Source organism: Parasteatoda tepidariorum, chromosome 5, assembly GCF_043381705.1.
Source record: "Parasteatoda tepidariorum isolate YZ-2023 chromosome 5, CAS_Ptep_4.0, whole genome shotgun sequence".
Lineage (NCBI taxonomy): Eukaryota > Metazoa > Arthropoda > Arachnida > Araneae > Theridiidae > Parasteatoda > Parasteatoda tepidariorum.
The window spans coordinates 90,766,756-90,786,259 of NC_092208.1; the positions used below are offsets into that span (position 1 = coordinate 90,766,756).

At 29.6% G+C, this 19,504-nt stretch overlaps 1 protein-coding gene across 2 annotated transcripts in view; it reads right to left on the reverse strand.

Annotated features, from left to right (window-relative positions):
* LOC107452396 (ubiquitin carboxyl-terminal hydrolase 42) overlaps positions 1-17,727 on the reverse strand; it is a 40,927-nt gene extending 23,200 nt beyond the window's left edge. The window contains exons 1-9 of one of the 2 annotated variants that reach the window (XM_016068859.4): positions 17,230-17,727; positions 15,881-16,046; positions 13,918-14,022; positions 5,497-5,601; positions 4,159-4,458; positions 2,322-2,432; positions 2,123-2,234; positions 884-951; positions 314-384 (exon numbers count right to left, since the gene is read on the reverse strand). In XM_016068859.4, coding sequence (XP_015924345.1) covers positions 314-384; positions 884-951; positions 2,123-2,234; positions 2,322-2,432; positions 4,159-4,458; positions 5,497-5,601; positions 13,918-14,022; positions 15,881-16,046; positions 17,230-17,235 — 1,044 coding nt within the window. In that variant the 5' untranslated portion in view covers positions 17,236-17,727. The remainder of the gene's footprint in view (positions 1-313; positions 385-883; positions 952-2,122; positions 2,235-2,321; positions 2,433-4,158; positions 4,459-5,496; positions 5,602-13,917; positions 14,023-15,880; positions 16,047-17,229) is intronic. The other variant, XM_016068860.4, reaches the window with a different exon arrangement.
* Between the last annotated feature and the right edge of the window lie 1,777 nt (positions 17,728-19,504).

The following is a 19,504-nucleotide window of genomic DNA, read 5'->3' on the forward strand; positions in this document are numbered from 1 at the left end:
GTTTTATAAAAAGGGCCGCCGGCAGTATTGGACAAATTCAAGGACCTATCAAGTTTTTCAAGGACCTAAGACGTTTTTCAAGCACTTTCAAGGACCTAAATTTAGCAAAAAATAATTCAAGGACTTTCAAGGACTCTCAAGGACCGTGGGAACCCTGTAGCATATATGTGAGCAATATTATTTTTGTGGTAAACAAACAAAGTAAATTATGTATTTTTTTTTCCTGTATAAGACACAACAGAAGGTTTGGTCACAACTTATTCGCATAAAATTGGGTTCTGTAAATAAAATATCTCAATAAATGTATAATTACCTTGATATCTAATATAAAATCCATGAAATGATCAAAAGTATTACTTCTTTCTTTGCATTTGGAACATATTACTAGAAAGAAAAAGATAATGAATAAAGAGTTACAATAAATTTTAGCAGCACATACTAAATTTATATCATACTAAAATTTACTTTATTATGATATTGATTCCTATACTTAAAATAACTTTATCATTTAATTCAATTTCATTGAAAGCTTTTATAAATGGCATTTTTCATATTTGAAAAATTGGTATAGACTGATAAGCTGAAGAATTCGAAAAATTGTTTCTTTTCTTACTAAAAGTGGTTTAAAAAATAAAAATTTCTAAAATTCTGAATTTATTACTGGCACATAAATGAAAATGATCTTTGTAAAACATTTGTTATAATGACAAAAAATATTTTGTTAATACAATAAAAACACAAAATTTAGATTTTAATTTAGGTGAAGATTATGCGGAATCCAATGCTTTCGAAAACTTCAGTTGCTCAAATAAATAATTTCAAAAAACTTAGTACACACATATATGTATAAAAAGGTAATTAATTTAGAGTTAATATTTCTTACCTTGACTTCGATGATATCCACCAAATATTTGGTTTATAATAGTTGTTTCTTTTGAAGCAGAGTCTAATCTGAAAATGGAAAAAGAAAGATATAAATATCTTAAAAAAAAAAAAAGAAATATAAGACTTCACTAAAAAATTAAATATGTTAATTAAAAGTGCAATTTAGAAAAAAAACAAGAAAATTCCTAAAGAATTACAGTATCTTTGTTTAAATAATAGTTCAGAAATGTTTTAAATTTAAAAAGGGGAAAAAAACCAATATTAAATAACTAGGACAATGAAAGTAAATTTCAATTAACAATGTGAAACTTTAATACCTAATGTCAACTAATAGTATTTTTATTAATATAGCTACCTCTAGTCTTTGCAATCAAATTTTATAAACTGTGACGATTAAAGGGATAAACATTTTTGTAAAAGAGCAAAAAATAAGTAACACCTCTAAGCAAACAAGATAACAGATAATAGTCAAGTTCTTCATGGACAACTGTCAAGCAGAGGTGCATTTTTGTACTTAATTTGTTCAGCTTGTAGCGTAGGAACATATCGAAGCACTGTAGCTTAGCCCAATCCTTGTTTTTAAAAATCTCTTTGGTCACCCATCATTAGTATGGCCCTATCGCCTTGACGAAGATGACGGAGAGTTAGAAGATCGGAGGCGGGCCAATCAAACGTTACTCGTAGGAATCAGTGGGTTTCAAAAAATATGGTGTCCACTCTGTAAAAACAGTCCACAGAGACAAGAACCACTGTAATTCGGGTTAGCACACTATGGCAGTCAAAAGCAGATAACTACTATCTTTTTAGACGCACACTTCTATTTATAAAGGCTTGACAATGAAATCCTGAAGCTTTCGAAATAATTTGAGACTATTTTCGTGTAACTCCATAAGTGCTGGTCCTAACTGTTAAAACCTTGAAGTTTCCAGGACTGAAATTTCATCATCAAATTTGCCAAACTGAGCTTTCCAAAAGATATACATTAGACACTGTTTTCTCTCTAAATAACATTATAACTAGGCAATTTTCTTGCTGATTTTCTTAACTCATTATATTTAGTCACGTAAACAAAGAATATTCACTAATTTATACAATTATGAGTATATTTATTACAAAAACTAACAATCAAAGGTAAAATTGAAAAATTTTTTAAATCAAAAATATTACCAATTCCTGCATTAATTCTGCTGTACATATTCAAATGAGAAAATATGGTTAAAAAAAAAGAAATAATTACTTGGAATGAAAATTATTCTGCAACAAACACGACCGCCACAAATTATCGATCACGTAGCGAAGATATTCATGAGCGTCTTCCTGTCGACCATGTTGGAAGTGCTTTGCTATTGCTGCAAAATTAAAACATAGTTTTTTATTTTATTAATTACGAATGTGTAACTGAAATTTCATTCTCATATGTTGACTAATAATCTTACTTCTTAGTCTTTGAAACAATTCAGTAGGCCTAATGACATCATTAGAGTTATCTAAAGCTCTTTTAATGTGTCTATGGAGAACACACATCATACAAAATCCGGTGATAGTGCCTACAAGAATAAAAAAAAAGAAGATATTAGCACTCCGTGATTATAAGCACATACAGTAAAAGTTTGTTAAATAAAAATTCAAAATAGCAGGCATTATTGCCATTGTAGCGAGTTGGTCATTACATACTAAGACCCACATTTAACGTTAAAATAACAAATTAAAAAAAAAAAAATTAAACAAAGTGCACAACTGTTGCAGTGTTTTCACTACAGTGCGAGAATCTCGCATATTTTTTTCTTTTCTCGCATTAAAAAATGATTACCGCGAGAAATTCGCACATTCTATAAACCAATTTCAAAATTCGCGAATTTCTTGCATTTTGTAAAAAGCCCCGAATTATGCCATTCAGAATAAAATCCGTTTAACTTTTCTTCCCGGATATTTCATTATTTTCAACATCTGCCCCGTTATCTAGCTTCCCTATTTACCAGTATTGTTCAGAACCTTTAAGAACAACAGAACACCATCTCTCCGAACCACGGAACCTCTTTCAGAACTAATTTCTCTGTAACCACATGTTTACCGTAGGTAAGGTTTCTTCATGTAAGACATTCAAATTTTTTATGTGCTAATGTAAGATGGACAAATACCTTGTAAAGGCAAAATCTTCTATGATGATGCACCAAAAATATTCAATGCTTTAAAAAATAGAAGACCTTAAAAATGTATTATAATTAAAGAAATGATTTTTTTTCCCAAGAGTTTTTGTGTTTTTTTTTAGTTTTTAGAAATCTCACCTAACTTTTTGAAATCTCACCCTGTTTTTGAGAAAGGGCGAGATATTCTCATCCATTTTTTTTCTATGATAAAAACACTGTGTTCGCATGATTGATAGCAGCGAATGTTGCTGTAAATACTAGCCAATTGCACTGAGTATTGCTGTAAATACTAGCCTAGAGGCGAAATATAACAATTCAAAACAGCAAGTGGTCTTGTCACCATAGCGAGCTGGTCTTCATATGGAAATATTACGAGCATTTGAATCGATCCTGTCGTAATTTTATATTTTATAATGATTGCATTAGAAACAGTTGTTTCATCCTTATAAAATTATTTGGTAAACAATTTGATTAACTCTATAAATTTATCGACAAATGATTAAATGTCGATAAAGCATCTACTTAGAGACTTCAATTCAATGTAATGTTTGAAAAGAATCATTAAGAGTGTTGATGTCGTTGGCGATTTTGAGCTTCACTGGTATCGGCATTCTGCTATAAATATTGTTTTATGGTGTTAATTGTAACCATATTTTGGAATACTATGAGTCATTCGTAATCATTTAAATAACCATTTTCATTATTGCTATTTTCGTTAACAACTATTATCGTTTATGAGCTATCTCATTCAGATATAAATTATTTTCTATGGATAATAACTTATTAAGGTAGGTTCAGTGTTTTCATCATAGAAAAAAATGGGTGNGATTTATCGAATGCGCGAATTTCTCGCGATAATAATTTTTTAATGCGAGAAAAGAAAAAAATATGCGAGATTCTCGCGTTCTCGCGCTGTGGTGAAAACACTGGGTAGGTTGGACCCTCCACGAAGCATAAAATTAAGATAGTTTTGATTAAATAAAAGTATTGGTACAGCCAGTCCATAATGGTAAGGATTCCCTGACAGCATACAATAACATTTTAGGTCATGGGTTGTTAAGCAATTTTCAAGCACCTTGTTAGGCACAACTACTATAAATGATAAGAATTGAGGAAATATACTAACATTTTGAGGAATGATCAGAATCATACAAAAGATGGTTGACAAGAGGTGGACAGTAGGTTAGGCATTGAACAACCGTATTCATGAAACATGTGTTTCCCATATTCTCCAAACCAGCACCAATCTTACGTGGTTGCTTCCAACTTAATTGGATCTTTCCAGAATAAATAATTTGCTTTGGAATGGGAATACCATCTTCCACAACTCTCTCCTTACAGCTGTTGATAGTTACATTTTTTTCCTTGTTGGCATTAACTACTAGACATTTTTCTTTATTTCCATTTAATGTTATGTAGGCATTTCCTGTAAAAAAAAACAAACATCAGAATTTCAGGAGGATACAAATTGATCAATTTCTAAATAAAATCCTCATTTTAAGGGGAAAAAAATATTCATAAATGATAACATATATATCTATATATAATATGAACACATTGCCTAGAAAGAATACATACTGCAGGGGTCTGTCTAGACATTTTGTGAGAGGTCCTGTTTTTGTAAAATTGTGAAAAAACTACTCATTATTTGTGAATATAAAATAAGCATTAAGTCACATTCTTTCAACCAAGGTCCTGCTTTTGTGAATTTGTGTAAATAGGGACCTTAGAGATGCAACATACAAATATTTGGTATTTAGCCTCTACTGCTCAATGCAGAATATTCATTTCGGACGAATAATGGAAACAAAATCACTCACATTTTTAATAATTTCAATTGACATATTTTAAATAACACAATTTAGTTATGTATCACTTTTAATGTGTTATGCACTAAGTAAATTTAAATAATTCTTAAATGTATAATATTTTATTTAAAAAATTGCCTGAAATTAATTTTTATTTACATAATGCTCAATTAATTTTATGAATAAATATAAATTGATCATTTATTTATTTACAAAATAATATATCATTTAATATCAATAAGAATGTGCACATGATGTTTGCAACATCAGAAATATTTTCTTAGAATACTACATTTGGAATTTAAACTTAGGGAAATTGGAAAACTTAGTTCATTTTGAACAGTCTTTCGTTTTCTTCTTCTCTCGGGAAGTGTTTATTCGATTAACAAAACAATAATGAAGATAAACAAATTTGTAAAGAGTGCAATTAAAAGATAAATTATTTCGTGAATGGTCCGTTTTTACGGAAAGATATTTTGCAAAGGGTTCGTTAAAGGACCAAAATTTCTTCTAAAAAGACCCCTGTTCTGCTTCAATAAAAATATAGGAAAAAAAATTGTTATCTGTAACTCAAAAGTTTAATATTGTTAGGTACCAATGTTCTTACAGTAAGAAAGAATTTAGGTAAAAAAGAAAAGGTTATAAAATAGGATTACCATCTTTAGCAGTTTTGTCATTGCAATTATTATTCCCAAGTTTATCTTTATGTGGATTTCCAAATGTTTTTCCTTTATCTCCATTTAAAGTTATATAGGATTTTCCTGCAAAGATAAATTTTTCTTTAAAAAAAAAGAGAAGTTTCTGATTTTAAAGGCAAAATGGAAATGTGCTTATTCTAGACAGGGTTTGCAAAGCAGGCCACCATGTTTGCCCTTTGAACAAAAGATTTCTGCTCTGTTTAGCCTTCAAACCTGATTATGTACCACTCTAATTTATGAAAAAATTTATTTGGCTATCATTAATTTTTAATAGTTTTCCCATGGTTCTTTAAATTTCAAAATACATTTAATACGTTATTATAATTTGCGAATTTTGAACTTGAGCTGTTGTTTTTTAGAAGCATTCAATTCGAGACAATTCCATTTTAATTAATTCGCTGTTATGGCTTGAAAATCTCATCTTTAAGTAATAATTTTTTTAACAAACATTTTCAATGGAGTAAAATTTTTTCACTTACTGCATTGCTGAGTTTTTTTTTTCTGTTTAAATATCTACAACACATTTGAATTCTGATTTTTTGGGAAAAGAGGTTTAGCTGATCTAGATCTTAGTGTTGTTGATATTACAATTACTAACCGGTTTTTCATTCACTTCAACACCGTTTTCAAAATCCCAATATTTTTAATAAGTTATTATTACGACATGCAACATTTTTGAAATTCAAGAATTATGCTCATTTAAAACTAATTTATAGAATGTGAGAATTTAAGCAAGGAATTATTTTTAATTTAAACTATAATTAAAAAAAAAAGGATTTTTTAAAGATAAAATTAAAACTTTGAATGTTTTTTGGGGTCTTTAGTTAAGCAAATATTTGTAACAATGTCTTTTCCAGTTTCTAGTGCCTTGTTTTTTTAAAGGCCTAGAATGAACACTGTTTCTCCAAAAAATCAGACTTTAGAAGATAGAGAAAATTGAACATTAATACAGTACAGGGGTAGCAGCAAAGTTTTTTTTAAAATTATAGGAACTTTTTTCAAAAAATTTTAGGTAAATTTTAGGGGTAATATATGATTTTGCTAGGATAAAAACAGATCACACGGTAGTTTATTACATAACAGAAGATTATTACAATTACTTTATTATTACCCTTTACCTTACTTTATTAAGAAAAATTATTGTGTGATATTATTAGATTTCAAATCAGCAATTTATATTAGAAGTTAGAGAAAAACAAATTAATCAGGATCATTTTTCTAAAATATTCTTGATATGATTTGTGAGATTCTTTTACTGCCCACAATAGTGTTGTGGTGATATTCAACACTCCTCCATAATTTCGAATGGTATCTTTGATTAGTCTAAGAGACATAATAGTATTCTCATGGTGACTCACATTAAGCATTGCTTTATTTATCGAAAAACCTCTCTCAGGATCAGAATTCCCATGTGGCAAAATTAAAACAGTTTTAATTAATGTAGTTAAATTCTTATATTTTAGATTATTGCTTTTTTATTTATATTTAGCCTATAACTCTAATTTTTTAGGAACACCAACAAAATTTTATCAGATTTTTAGGAATTTTAGGGTTTGCACATACTTTTAGGAATTTTATGAATTTTAGGGGGAATGCGACCCCTGACAGTAAGCAACTCCAATGAAAATTATTGTATATAACTATTAATATAGATATTCCACGAAAAAAATTAGATGGTTGGGTAGGATACAGTTGGAATTCGACATACAACCATCTTTACTTGGAAATCTCATTAACTCGCAGAGAAAATATGAAAAACTGGTAAACTGAAGTATTAGTTTTCATTCCATATTTCAGATTTAGTTTTCTCATTACAACAAGCAACTTTTTTGCACAAAAGTATTTCGAAATTCAAATATTTACTTTTTTCACCCCACTTTATTATTTGTAATTAATGGTAAATACGTAATTTATTCTTCTCAATCAATGTATACAAAAATATTGCATACAGTTAACATTTGACCTGCCTTTTCTTAAAAAATTCTTTTACTTGCGTTAAAAATGCAGTCCAGTATCCTTATATCAACTCATACAACGGATATTTTTACAGAACGAATAGGAAAAATATTGCCTTAACTTTAAATGCACCGTAATTTGGTAGAGATAACACCGAAAGCATAAAATTTGATCAAAAAGCTTCCCCATCGGCATCGGATATGCCGCACAAAATTTTACCGTGTGAACGATCAAGGAGTTAACGCATCTGCTTTAAATTATAAGCTATACATAAAATCATTAAATATACAATAAATTAATATATGCAGTCTTACTTCAAAGCAGATATTCTGAGAATCAATAATTTTCATAAAAATGTTTCAAATGCAGCACAATCGTCATTACGTAAACGAATATCAATTTAAAATACTTTAATTTCATGTAAATAATGTGCTTAAGATTTATAATAAAGATAAGGCATCAAAATACAATAAATGGATTAAAAGAATTTTACAAGGTGCAAAATTATACCTAAGAGAACAATCGCCCCACGCCGATTTATCGTAATTTGATTTGAAATTCCTAAATATTATTAAATAAAATTATTAAAGAAAAAAAATCCTTACAATAATTAAAAAAAATATTAATAATAATTAAATGAAATAAAACTTGTTTTGAGCAAAATTATACTACAAAACAATCAGGAGCATTCTTTTTTACTAATTTCAAATTTCTAAAAGGCTAGGCTGCCCTATTCAATACGCAGCGCATGCCAAAATTTGTAAGTTTTAAATCATAAATGCTGCAGTGTTTCTCCACAAAATTAAGGTATAAAAATGAAATCAGCCCAGTTAATTATCAAAGGCTAGGAATTTCTTTATACAAAGGATGCACTTCTTATTGTCCTGCTTAGGTCACTAAATCATACTCTTAATTAGTCTGTTACGGATGAAATATTCAGGGTATCTGCATGATTTTAGATTTTTAAATTCATGACTTTTCCATGACTAATTCCAAGAATTTTTCATGACTTAACGAAGTTACTATTTTCTCCGATAAAAACGCAGCAAATAAATTAAAAAAGCATTATAATAACATTAATTGAAATGATAGGTATAACCAAAACTGCTATACTCTGCATCTTCTTATTTATAGATTTTTAATTTAAAAAACAGAGTAAAGAAAGAGTTGAAACCAGGGTTGGGGTTTTGGACGTCCTAAACTGGTTTTGGACAGGACACGTGGGTTTTACTGTCTTAAACTGGGTAAAACTGTCCTAAACTGGGTAAAACTGTCCTAAACTGGGTTAAACTGTCTTAAAGTGTCCAAAACCTTGAACTTTGGTAAAAGGTAAAAATTCTATAGGTGTAACCATTGTACACATAATAATTACATGTATCAATAAATATTTGATATTTTTTATACAATTTACTATAACTTATTAAAAGAAAATAATATAATATAATAGGAAAAGGTTTATAATTTTTGAAGCTCCACAATTCATTGAACAACAAAAGTGAATACCTAATCCTTTAAATATAAATATGCTTTTAATACTGATAAATAATATTTTTGCATAAGGATAAATATGGCAATATTAAAAAATAATAATTTTTCTTAAAAAAAATACTAAATTTGTTCAAAAATTAACCTTTTATTTTTCACAATATTTTTTTAAAAAAATTTTATAATTTCTGCATCACAGGATGATAAAAAAGACATCTATTTTAAAAAAAATTGTTTTTAAATATAAATATATTAGTTTAAATTGAAAATATAAAGTAACTGAAAAATGTATTAACAGTTTTGAAGGGCATAACATCAGTTTCAGTTACTGACACTGGTGATGTATCACCACTATGCTAAAAGAATTGAACATGAATGAAATAAAGTATTCTTGAATAGTACTACAGATAAATAAACCTGTTTATGACGAACCAAGCACTTGGACCCTAATATTTTAACCTGTATGGCAAGGCCAAACTTCAGTTATGTACTATTGAATGAGAGGACCAATTGAATTTGATTACTGATTAATCTTCCTTTGTTTAAATTGAAGAGTCAAACAATATTAATAAAACATTTTACTTTTAAAAACAAATATTCTCTAGTATATCTAATTATCAATATGTTATTACAGTAGAACTCCAATTATCCGAAACAATTGGGACCGGACCCCATTCGGATAATCAAAAATTCGGATAATTGGAATTTTTTTAAAAAAAATGCTTATTTTAAATAATTACTGTATGTATAGTGGAAATGAGGGAAAAGAACTGTTTTTAAGGAAAGAGATCTTTTTATGAATAATGTGTACATACCTTGCAGTAAATGAAAGTTATTACATGCTGAACATCTCAGTTAAAGTAAGCTGTTTAACTGTCTTCACCCGGTTCGGGCAGCTAAGTCGCACATTCGGTTGACAGTGAGAAGTTGCAAATAGTCACACTCGGGTTGGTGCTCCATTCACTTCAATGCAGTTTCAAGGCCAGCAAATGCTTCACTTGCTGACGGCCCTGTGTTTTCCTCAATTTCAGCATTAGGGTCATCTTCTTCATCGACACTTTCCTCCATCACATTTTCAATAAATTCATCATCATTTAAAATTTGAAATCCACAGTCTGATAAATCACACGCCATCCACTCTCCTATATCTTCAGCACTGACATCTGAACATCCAGGAATTTTCAAAAATATGTTTCTGAATTCCTCAAGAGATACGGCATCCTCATCTTCTGTCTCTTCCCTTTTTTTTTTCTCGTTAACTTCTTTTTTCCCCCTTTTCTCTTTTTCCTTCCCTTCTTTAGTTGATACGCCTTTTAACTTGTTCCATGCACGTCTTAATGAGGCATCTTTAACCAAATTCCAAGCCTCCGCAACCATGTACCAATCTTTCAAATATATCTTTTTGTGGTTATCCAACACACCTTCTTCATCCTTTCCCTCTACTAAAAGCTTCCTTAAAAGTTGTCTTCGGTAAAGAGGCTTCATTGTTTCAATAACAGATTGGTCCATTGGTTGCAACAAGCTTGTTACGTTTGGTGGCAAAAAGATTGTTTTAAATTGGCCATTTCCTCTTTCTAACAATTCTTCTGTAGATTAGTTGGTGCATTATCAACAATCAAAAGCACAGGACTTCATTCTTTTCCAAGAGAATTTTGGCGTTTTTTCACTTCAGGAATGAATCGTACTACTCTGTAAACAGTGCTGCAGTCATCCTAGCTTTGCATTGGTTTTTATAAAATAGGGGAAGTTTTTTGACATTTTGACTCTAGCATTCACATTTCTTTGTCAACAAACAACATTCCTAAGATAACATTCCACAACTAACATCCTTATTCATACAGTCTCCCATGTGCTCTTTTGTGACTGGATTCCTCCTCCTTTGTTATTCCTTTTATTTATCTTTGTCCTATCCAGTAAACTTTCTCTGCGTAAATCTTTCCTTGGCTTTACTAACATTTTAGTTTATTCATATAAGAAAAGAAAAAAAAAAGAGAAACTTATCTTTTTACTGTATTTCCATAGGAATTCTGAAAGCGATTCGGATAGTTGGAGTTCAGATAATTGGAGTTCTACTGTAGTTCTATGTTTATTAAATATTGTTCAGATAAAATTGTGACATAATTTGAGTAAAAGGGTTCTGGACAGTTTAAGACAAAGGGGTTTTGGACAGGACGGTTTAAACCGTGGATTAATCCATTCCGTCCTAAACCTTGCCAACCCTGGTTGAAACAATAAAATAGTTGAAAAAAATACAAAAGCAAATAATTTTTTCTAAAGATACTTTTCTTGTTCATCTGAAAGGAAAGAAATACTCCTGATTTTTCTGTTCTCATTTCGAAAAAAAAAATTGGCCAATGACTGGTTTGCTTTAACTAGAATTTTAAATTGATAAAAATAAATAATAAAAATTCTTAAATCACAGAAAAGTTTAAAAGATAATTAGCTCTAGAAATGTTTTTTCTTTCATTTTTTGAAAGAACACCATATTTTTTAAAGAACACGATAAAATCATTTTATATTCAATTAAAATATGCCTGAGTGGTGATTTTGTTAGGAATTCAGATATTCGGAACAGGATGAAATCGGGGCGGGGGGGATTCCATTTTAAAAATTAGATTTTTCGGAGACCCGTGGTGCAAGTGGCAAAACCTGGTTTCGGAGCAACAAAAATGTAATTTTGGAGCAGCGAAACAAAGATTTGGAGCATATTTAATAAAAAGAATTAAAACAAGATTAATGAAATGATTTAAAAAAAATTACATAATTTTTAAATGCAAATACAATGAGTATTGAAGCTAAAGAAATTTTGCCAGAAGTAAATTATTATATTGTCCCTACACACATATTTAACAAATCTGTGATAATTGAAAATAATTATAATTGTTTTAAATCAAATCATTAAGAGATGAATTTTTGAATGACAAATCTGAAAGATTTTTTTTGCTGCTTTAAAAATTCTGAAAGCCCCTCTTCATACTTATTTAAAATCTTGCCTCTAAATATTATTAAGTTTTTTCCTTAAACAAAATAAGAGCACTGAACATTTTGAAAGCAATAACACAATAATAAAATGCAATAAGTAAAAAAAAATATTAGTAAAAGAAAGTAATAAAGTAAAATAAATGTTTAAAAACAATATGCAATTTGTGGATGGTCCCTCAGATAAAAATTTACATATAAAAACTCAATAAATTCTTATCTTTATTTAATTAAATGAATAAAAGGGAGATGGAAATCTTGAGGTTATGAAGTTTTGTGATTCTTGACTGCACTGAGGATCAACATGAAAACATGTACTTAGTGAATGGTCCCCAAGTTAATTCCAAGATCATGGGTACCATTCTATGAATGAAATAGAGCAAGAAGGCCATTAGTTTGCCATTGACGAAGATGATGGCACTTCAATAACGATGAAACTAACAAGAGAAATAAAATTTTCTTTTGCTATCAAAATTTGACAACGTTTAGTTGGTCCCCGAAAAATTCGAGGGAAGTTTCGGCTCCATTTCAGAGAGTGAAAAATGAAACCTGAAATTGAGAATATCTTGCAAAATGCAAGAATCCTTCCCACTGAATCCAGAGCAACCCCCCACATGGCAGTAGCTTGGTTGCCGAAAAATTGCGGCTTGGCGATACCTAGGGGAAAATATCCCCTTTGGCGCAGATCAGCGCAATCTTCAATTCAGAGCATGTAGGCGCAGGTTTCCACAATTGGCGCGGATCGGCGCAGCACTTGCAACACTGGGAGACCTTAATTCATGACTTTCCATGAATTTTTTAAAAAAAATAGCAATCATGACCTTTCATGACAAATTTTGCTCAATACTGAAATTCATGACTTTCCAGGTGTGCGGATACCCTGAATATATCTGCAGGAAATTAATCAGATCATAATTGAAATACAGTGTAACGTCCCATATCCAGACGTCCCTTTTCCGGAAGGGTCGATTTCCGGGACACTTTTTAACAATCAAAATAAACATCTATTCTTTCCCCCTCTCTTAAAAAAAAAAGTCTTTGGACACACGCTTTTTTCTTTTTCCAGCTTCTAGTGATTCATGCATTAAACCCATAAATCAACAGAAAGGGGAAGAGAAGACCTCCCAAGACCGTAAGCATAAACAAGGCTCCTCCTCAGGAATGCAGGAAAGGGGGGAGATTTGTTTTCAAAAGAGCACAACTGAGTCCCCTCCCCCCCTTCGTTCCCATGCAGCTGTAAAAGAGGCATTTCTTGGAACTATTTTATTAGAGTGTCAGGGGAAGAAGAAATACTCTGAAAAAGGGTAAACATATCAAATGTTAAAGTGGAGGGGGAGTCACTTTCAGTCACACAAGGAAAAAAAAAAGGGAACCCAATCAGCATGCAGCACCTTTATGCTTGATTGGGATGATGGGAGAGAAAATAAGAATTTGTCACTGCCCCACCCTCAACTTGAATAACAAGTAAGGAGGAAATTAATTTTCTTCTCCACCTACTCAGCTTAATGAATGACAGGAATTTCCCCTTCTCACTTGATTCCTTCTAGTTCAAAATGGTGGAGAGAGCAATTAATGTTTTCTTAACTGTCAATTTTTTGTTTCGTTTTCTATATTTTAAGCAATAATTATTATTTTCTAATATTTTGTTTTTGATTGATTAGATATCATTCTAATACTAAAACATTATTGCCCGAAAAATAATGTTTATTAATTTTTTGCTTCTTAGATTCAGATCGTTTATTTGATCATTTCAAGTTTTGTTCACCTTGGGGGTCTATTATACGGAAAAATCTAATATCCGGACTACCAAAAGTCCCACTGATTCCGGATACGCGACTTCCCACTGCAGTAGATATTATATTTTCGCACGTAAAATTTTAAAAGAGCAAAGCTGTTTCAAAAACAAGTTGTTCATTAGTAGAAATGTGTTAAACTATGAAAAATTTAAAATCATCATACCATCTTCTACAACTTTGCCATTATAACTGCTTGTTCTGATCCTTTCCTCATTAGCTTTAACAAAAGATTGTTCTTTATTTCCATTTAAGGTAATATAGCCATTATCTGAAAAAATCAATAAATCAAAAAGTTTTAATGATACCCAAGATTTACAATGTGCGCAAAGAACGGGGAGAAAAGAAAAAGAAACAGTTACCTATTAACAGATTTGCAATTTTTCCACAGCATAAAATAATTTTTTCAATAAGTAAGATATTACACTTAAAAGCTCTGTACAAATTATAACCATAAAAAAAAAAAAAAAAGTTAAATAATTTTTTGTTCTTACTTTGTCGGTCAAATTTCTTTATTAATATATTTAATAGCACAATGGTCATTCAATGTTTAAAATATATTTGTATATTTATCTAATCATGTTACAAATACATATAAAAATTGAAATAATGACAAAAACCGAATTGCTGTTGACATTTAATGAATAAAAATATGAACTTTCAGTAGATCAGATAATGGTAAACAAGTAATGATTATTTTTTATTTTCCTGACTATTGTTTGTCAAATAGATACCTGATCTTAACCAAGTTAAGGTTAGAGTGAGAGATAGATAAAAAGACTAAAAATTTATGTGAGACAATACTATTTTTAAAAAGAAAAAACACAGATTAAGACATGCCACTTTCACTAATTTTTAATAAATCTCATTAATAAAATAGTTACCTTCTCAAAAGCAATATCAATAGTAAAAATTAAAAAAAAAAAAAGAGATAATTTTTTTTGTCAATCTTCCATAAACCAGTAACTATTTTTTTCAACACAAAACATAATAAAGTCCATAAAAAAAATATGCACCTAACAGAAAAGTGTCACATTTTTACAAACAAATTGGAACTTATCTTTTTATTGAGCGATATCTTCCCAAAGAATAATTCAATACACAAATTGAATTATATTTTGAACAGGGCTGCACATTCATTTTTAAATTTTACACAACTTAATAAGTTAGTTATGAAATATGTACTGTTTGTGTTTGTATTAAATATTTAATATAATATTTTTTTAAAACTTGATATTAGAAATACATTTTATGCAGTGTTTTCACTAGAGCGAGAATCCCCCTTATTTCTCGCATTCAAAAATGAATAACGCGAGATTACACACTCTATTAATCAATTTCAAAATGCGCGAATCTAGCGAGTTTTGGAAAAAATTTCGTCTTCTGCCATTTTGAATAAAATCCGTTTCACTTTTCTACCTTGATCTTTTATTATTTTCAACATCGATCCTTGTTATCTAGCTTCCCTATTTACCAGTATTGTTCAGAACCGGTGCGAACAGCAGAACACAATGCCCCCCCCCCTCCGAATGACGGAACTCCTTTCAGAACACATTTCTCTGCAACTACGTGTTCACCGAAGGTAAGATTTCTTCATGTAAGACGTTCAGATTTTTTCAATGCTACAAATTTACTTAGTGATTCCGAATTGTTCAACATCTGTTGCAAGGTCATTTAGCACTCAAAACCGAATTAAGACAAAATATCATAGACAAATGACTGATAAACATCTGAGCAACCTAATGAGAAAAGCTGACGAAAAAGTATATATAGAACATTTTCCATATGATGATGCAGCAAAAATATTCAATACTTTAAAAATTAGATTATAAAAATGTATTATAATTAATGAAATATTTTTTTCCAAGTCTATTCGTGTTTTTTTTTAAATTTTTGCAAATCTCACTTAACTTTTTGAAATCTCACCCTGTTTCTGAGCAAGGGCGGGAAATTCTCTCTCATTATTTTTCTGTAATGGAAACACTGTCTTGAAATATATATACTTCTTTTACAAAAATTTAAATTGTGCTAAATATTTTTACAAAAATAGAGTCACCAAGGCAGAAATACTGAATCACTGTAGAATACAACTAGAGATCTAGGAGACACTCACAACTTGGTATACTTACTTAAAGAATTCTTGTTTTGATCAACAAGATGCTTCTGAAAATCTTTTGGAGTGAATATGGCAGTTAAACGTCCGTCAGAATCCGTTGATGACGTTATTTTATTCTCACTGGGACAAAAGTCTATGGCTCCAGCAGCAAGCAAAGATAGTCGTGAACTGACAGTAGTCTTAAAAAAATTAAGGATAAAAAATGCAATGAAAATATTGATAGGTACAAAAACATTTTTTAAAACCATTTAAAATTTAAACTAACACGTAATGGGGAGATAATTAAAACGTAATGGTTGTAACACTTTAGATATCCCAATTGCTGGCTGCTTATTTTTGAAAATTTAATTTTTTTAAATTATCATTTTACATTGTTGTGCATAATTTTGTATCTATTTACAAAATTAAAAACTCTTTAAAAAAGATTTTTGCAATAACAGGACCCTATTTGCACAAATTCATAAAAGCCGGACCCTGTTTGAAAGAATGTGACTTAACCTTTATTTTATATTCAAAAAATTACGAGTAATTTTTTCACAATTTTACAAAAACAGACCTTTCACAAAATGTCTGGACAGACCCCTGCTAATATAATTCAGGAATTGTCAGAATAAACGAGAAACTCTTACTTAATTAAATGAAGAATTTTTTTGAAAACTAAAAATAATGATTTATATGAGAATGTCCACATAACAAAGCAGAATTTTTATTAATATAAAACATGAAAGTCTCATTTCATCTAGCATACAAACTGTTTCGATTAATCTACGACACACTACAGTTTTTTGCATTAAGAATGGTCCTAGTCAGCAAAATTTGTGCAAACGAAAGCATATTAAAGCAGCTTCTACAAAATTTAAAAAAGTAGGTCAGTCTCTATTTTACTATTCTGTCAAACCTTATATATTTACCTTCTTGTCTGCTATTTTCAACATTATAACAGGCTTTAAATAATTTACCATTAAAATAACACACAAGAATCAAGGGATAATAAATAACAGAGTTCGGGAAATCTTTCAAAAATATGATCAGAAAATAAAGTTGTCACTCTACTAACTTGCTTCCAAATATATATTTAATAAGGCTTTTATATGTTTGTGTATATTTATTGCTAACAGTTTTTAATGCAATAGTCAATGGAAGTTAAATGCATAACTTTGAATTATAACTCCTCATTTATCTCAGAAAGTCAGTAGAATTAAAGAATATTTGCAAAAAATGCAGTTTTTTAACATCATAAATGCAGAAAGAAACCTTCAGCAGTATGAATGAATAAGTAAATGTATTATAGTAAAGAGGTAATATTGAAGAATAGTAAATACTAAAATCAACATAAGTTGTATAGAAACTTTTTTATCTTACTTCCATAAAAACAGAAGAAGTATGTAACCTTCCTATGAGACAATTGTAAAAAATTTCACGTGGTTCTGACCATATTCAATCTTTTACGCACAAGATCGTAAAACCAGTTCATAAAAACAATTAGAAAAAACCAACAGTGTTTTCTTTCAGAGATATTCAGTCAAATTATAATAACAGAGTTTACACACTACACTAATTACGCACACTGACTGCACCGACTTTAGGAAAGTTACGACAGGCAGATTCGGACCTTTTTTTGCATCAAAATGACTTGTTTGTAGCTCGCATTGATTCAGATTTACTGCCTGATTTAATTGATTCTTAGCTTACTATACTTTTGAGAACAACTTTTTATAATTTAAGGGCTACTTTTGGATTAATTCGCACCATAAGCTTTCGTATATCTTGTAATTAAACCATTATTTTTGTCACCACGAGGTCTCCATTTTTTAATCGGCACAGAAGAAGACAGGATATTATTTCTGCCCGACCGTCCAGAGATACTTATTTTGGCCCTACTAACTTGATATAATTATTAGTCTCGTTTCCAGCTGTCTATTACTGTTCTTTCAAAATGCTAGTATTGTAAAATAAATGCAATTATAAGCTTACAGCCACATAAATATAAGCTAAAAGCTACAAATATTATTAGGAGTAAAGATATAAATACATTCAACTGTTGTCATGACAACACAACGCTGGAAGCATTTATAAGCTTTTCCTGTTTGTATAATTTTATTTAAAGACGGGATTTTCAGTCAAATATTAAGAATGAGTGGATTTCAAAGAAAGGTTTGATCATCATCATGTTACTTTCACGTAGAAATTGTTTTTTATGAGTGTCTTGATTTGATTTAGATATTCGTATGACCCCTCTCTGATGTTCCTGTTTCTGAAACTAAAGTTAACTTAATTTTTGGCAGGTCACAATTTTGAAATATTTTAGTGCTGCGTCAGTTAAAATTTCCTAAATCAATAAAGTTATTATTTCGTCAAACTGTTTTGTGGGAAATAAACAAGAAATAAGCTTCTCACTTCAGAGAGCTTCAGAATAACATAGTCCAAATGGGATAAAGTTTGGAGAAAATTTCTACATCGGTACCTTTGCCAAAATAGTTCCTAGTTTTGGGTATAAGCACGAGAAAAAGATTAAAAAATCTGAAAAAGGAATCAACTGGAAGGGTTATAGTTTAATTAAAATTTAGAAAAATCGCGCTAGATAGAATTAGTAAACTAATTAAGCTGTTGTTTATGATTTCTACTCTTTCCTTGTATGATTATTATTACTAGTATTTTTTTACACGCACGATTAATGATACCTTATTTTACGATGCATTACTATGCAAATGGAGTTTTAGACAATAAGTCAGAATAAAAATTTTATGTCATATTAACACCATACTACTGAGCATATTTTGTAGTATTACTATCAAGTAACTTCATTAGTTTCAAACTTTTTTTTTTAAGTTGATACATTAAAAGTTCGAAAAAAATTTCGATGTTGAAAATTTTTTGTTTTATTACTCTCTCTTTGCTTGAGTGTGTATTTATACATGATAGTTTAAAAAAAAATTCAATTTCAGCGAACAATAAAGAGGAACATTGCTGAGAACATTACTCTGCCTCAACTTGAAAGTCAGACTGAAAAACCAGAATGGCATCAATGTTTAGAGCAGATTGTAACTGCCTCCAAACAAGTGAATCAAGAGACAGCTCAAGGTTATACTTTTAAAGTTTTTTTCCGTTTATGCCAGAATTAAAAAAAGCCTGTGCTTTCATTAAAAAATAAAATAAAAAAGAAACAACATTCGTGGGTTTAATTGGGATTTTATGGGCTTCTTAAGATAGTACTTAGTTAAAAAATTTTAGGGTCTACATTTTATTTTAATTTTAAAAGAGAACAATTTTTGTTACAAAGAAACCTTTAATGGCAAGATATTAAATTAAATAACAAATTAAAAAACTTTAAATTTAATGTAGTACCTTAATGTAATACTAGTATTAATAAAAGGTTCCTAATTTGATTCCTTTTGTAACCAGAGATAAATACATATTGTTAAAGAATAGTAATTATTAATAGAGGTAGGTTAATTGTTTTATTTTCTCTAATTTTTTTAAAAGATAAAATATTTTTTTCACCTTTTATGCTTTTAAATTACAGTTTTATGAATTCTTGTTAGACTAACTTATTACAGAATTACTGTTTATTTAATAATTTTCTTTACGGTTACTTGATTTGCTCTAAAAATCAAGTAGTGTTATATATATATATATA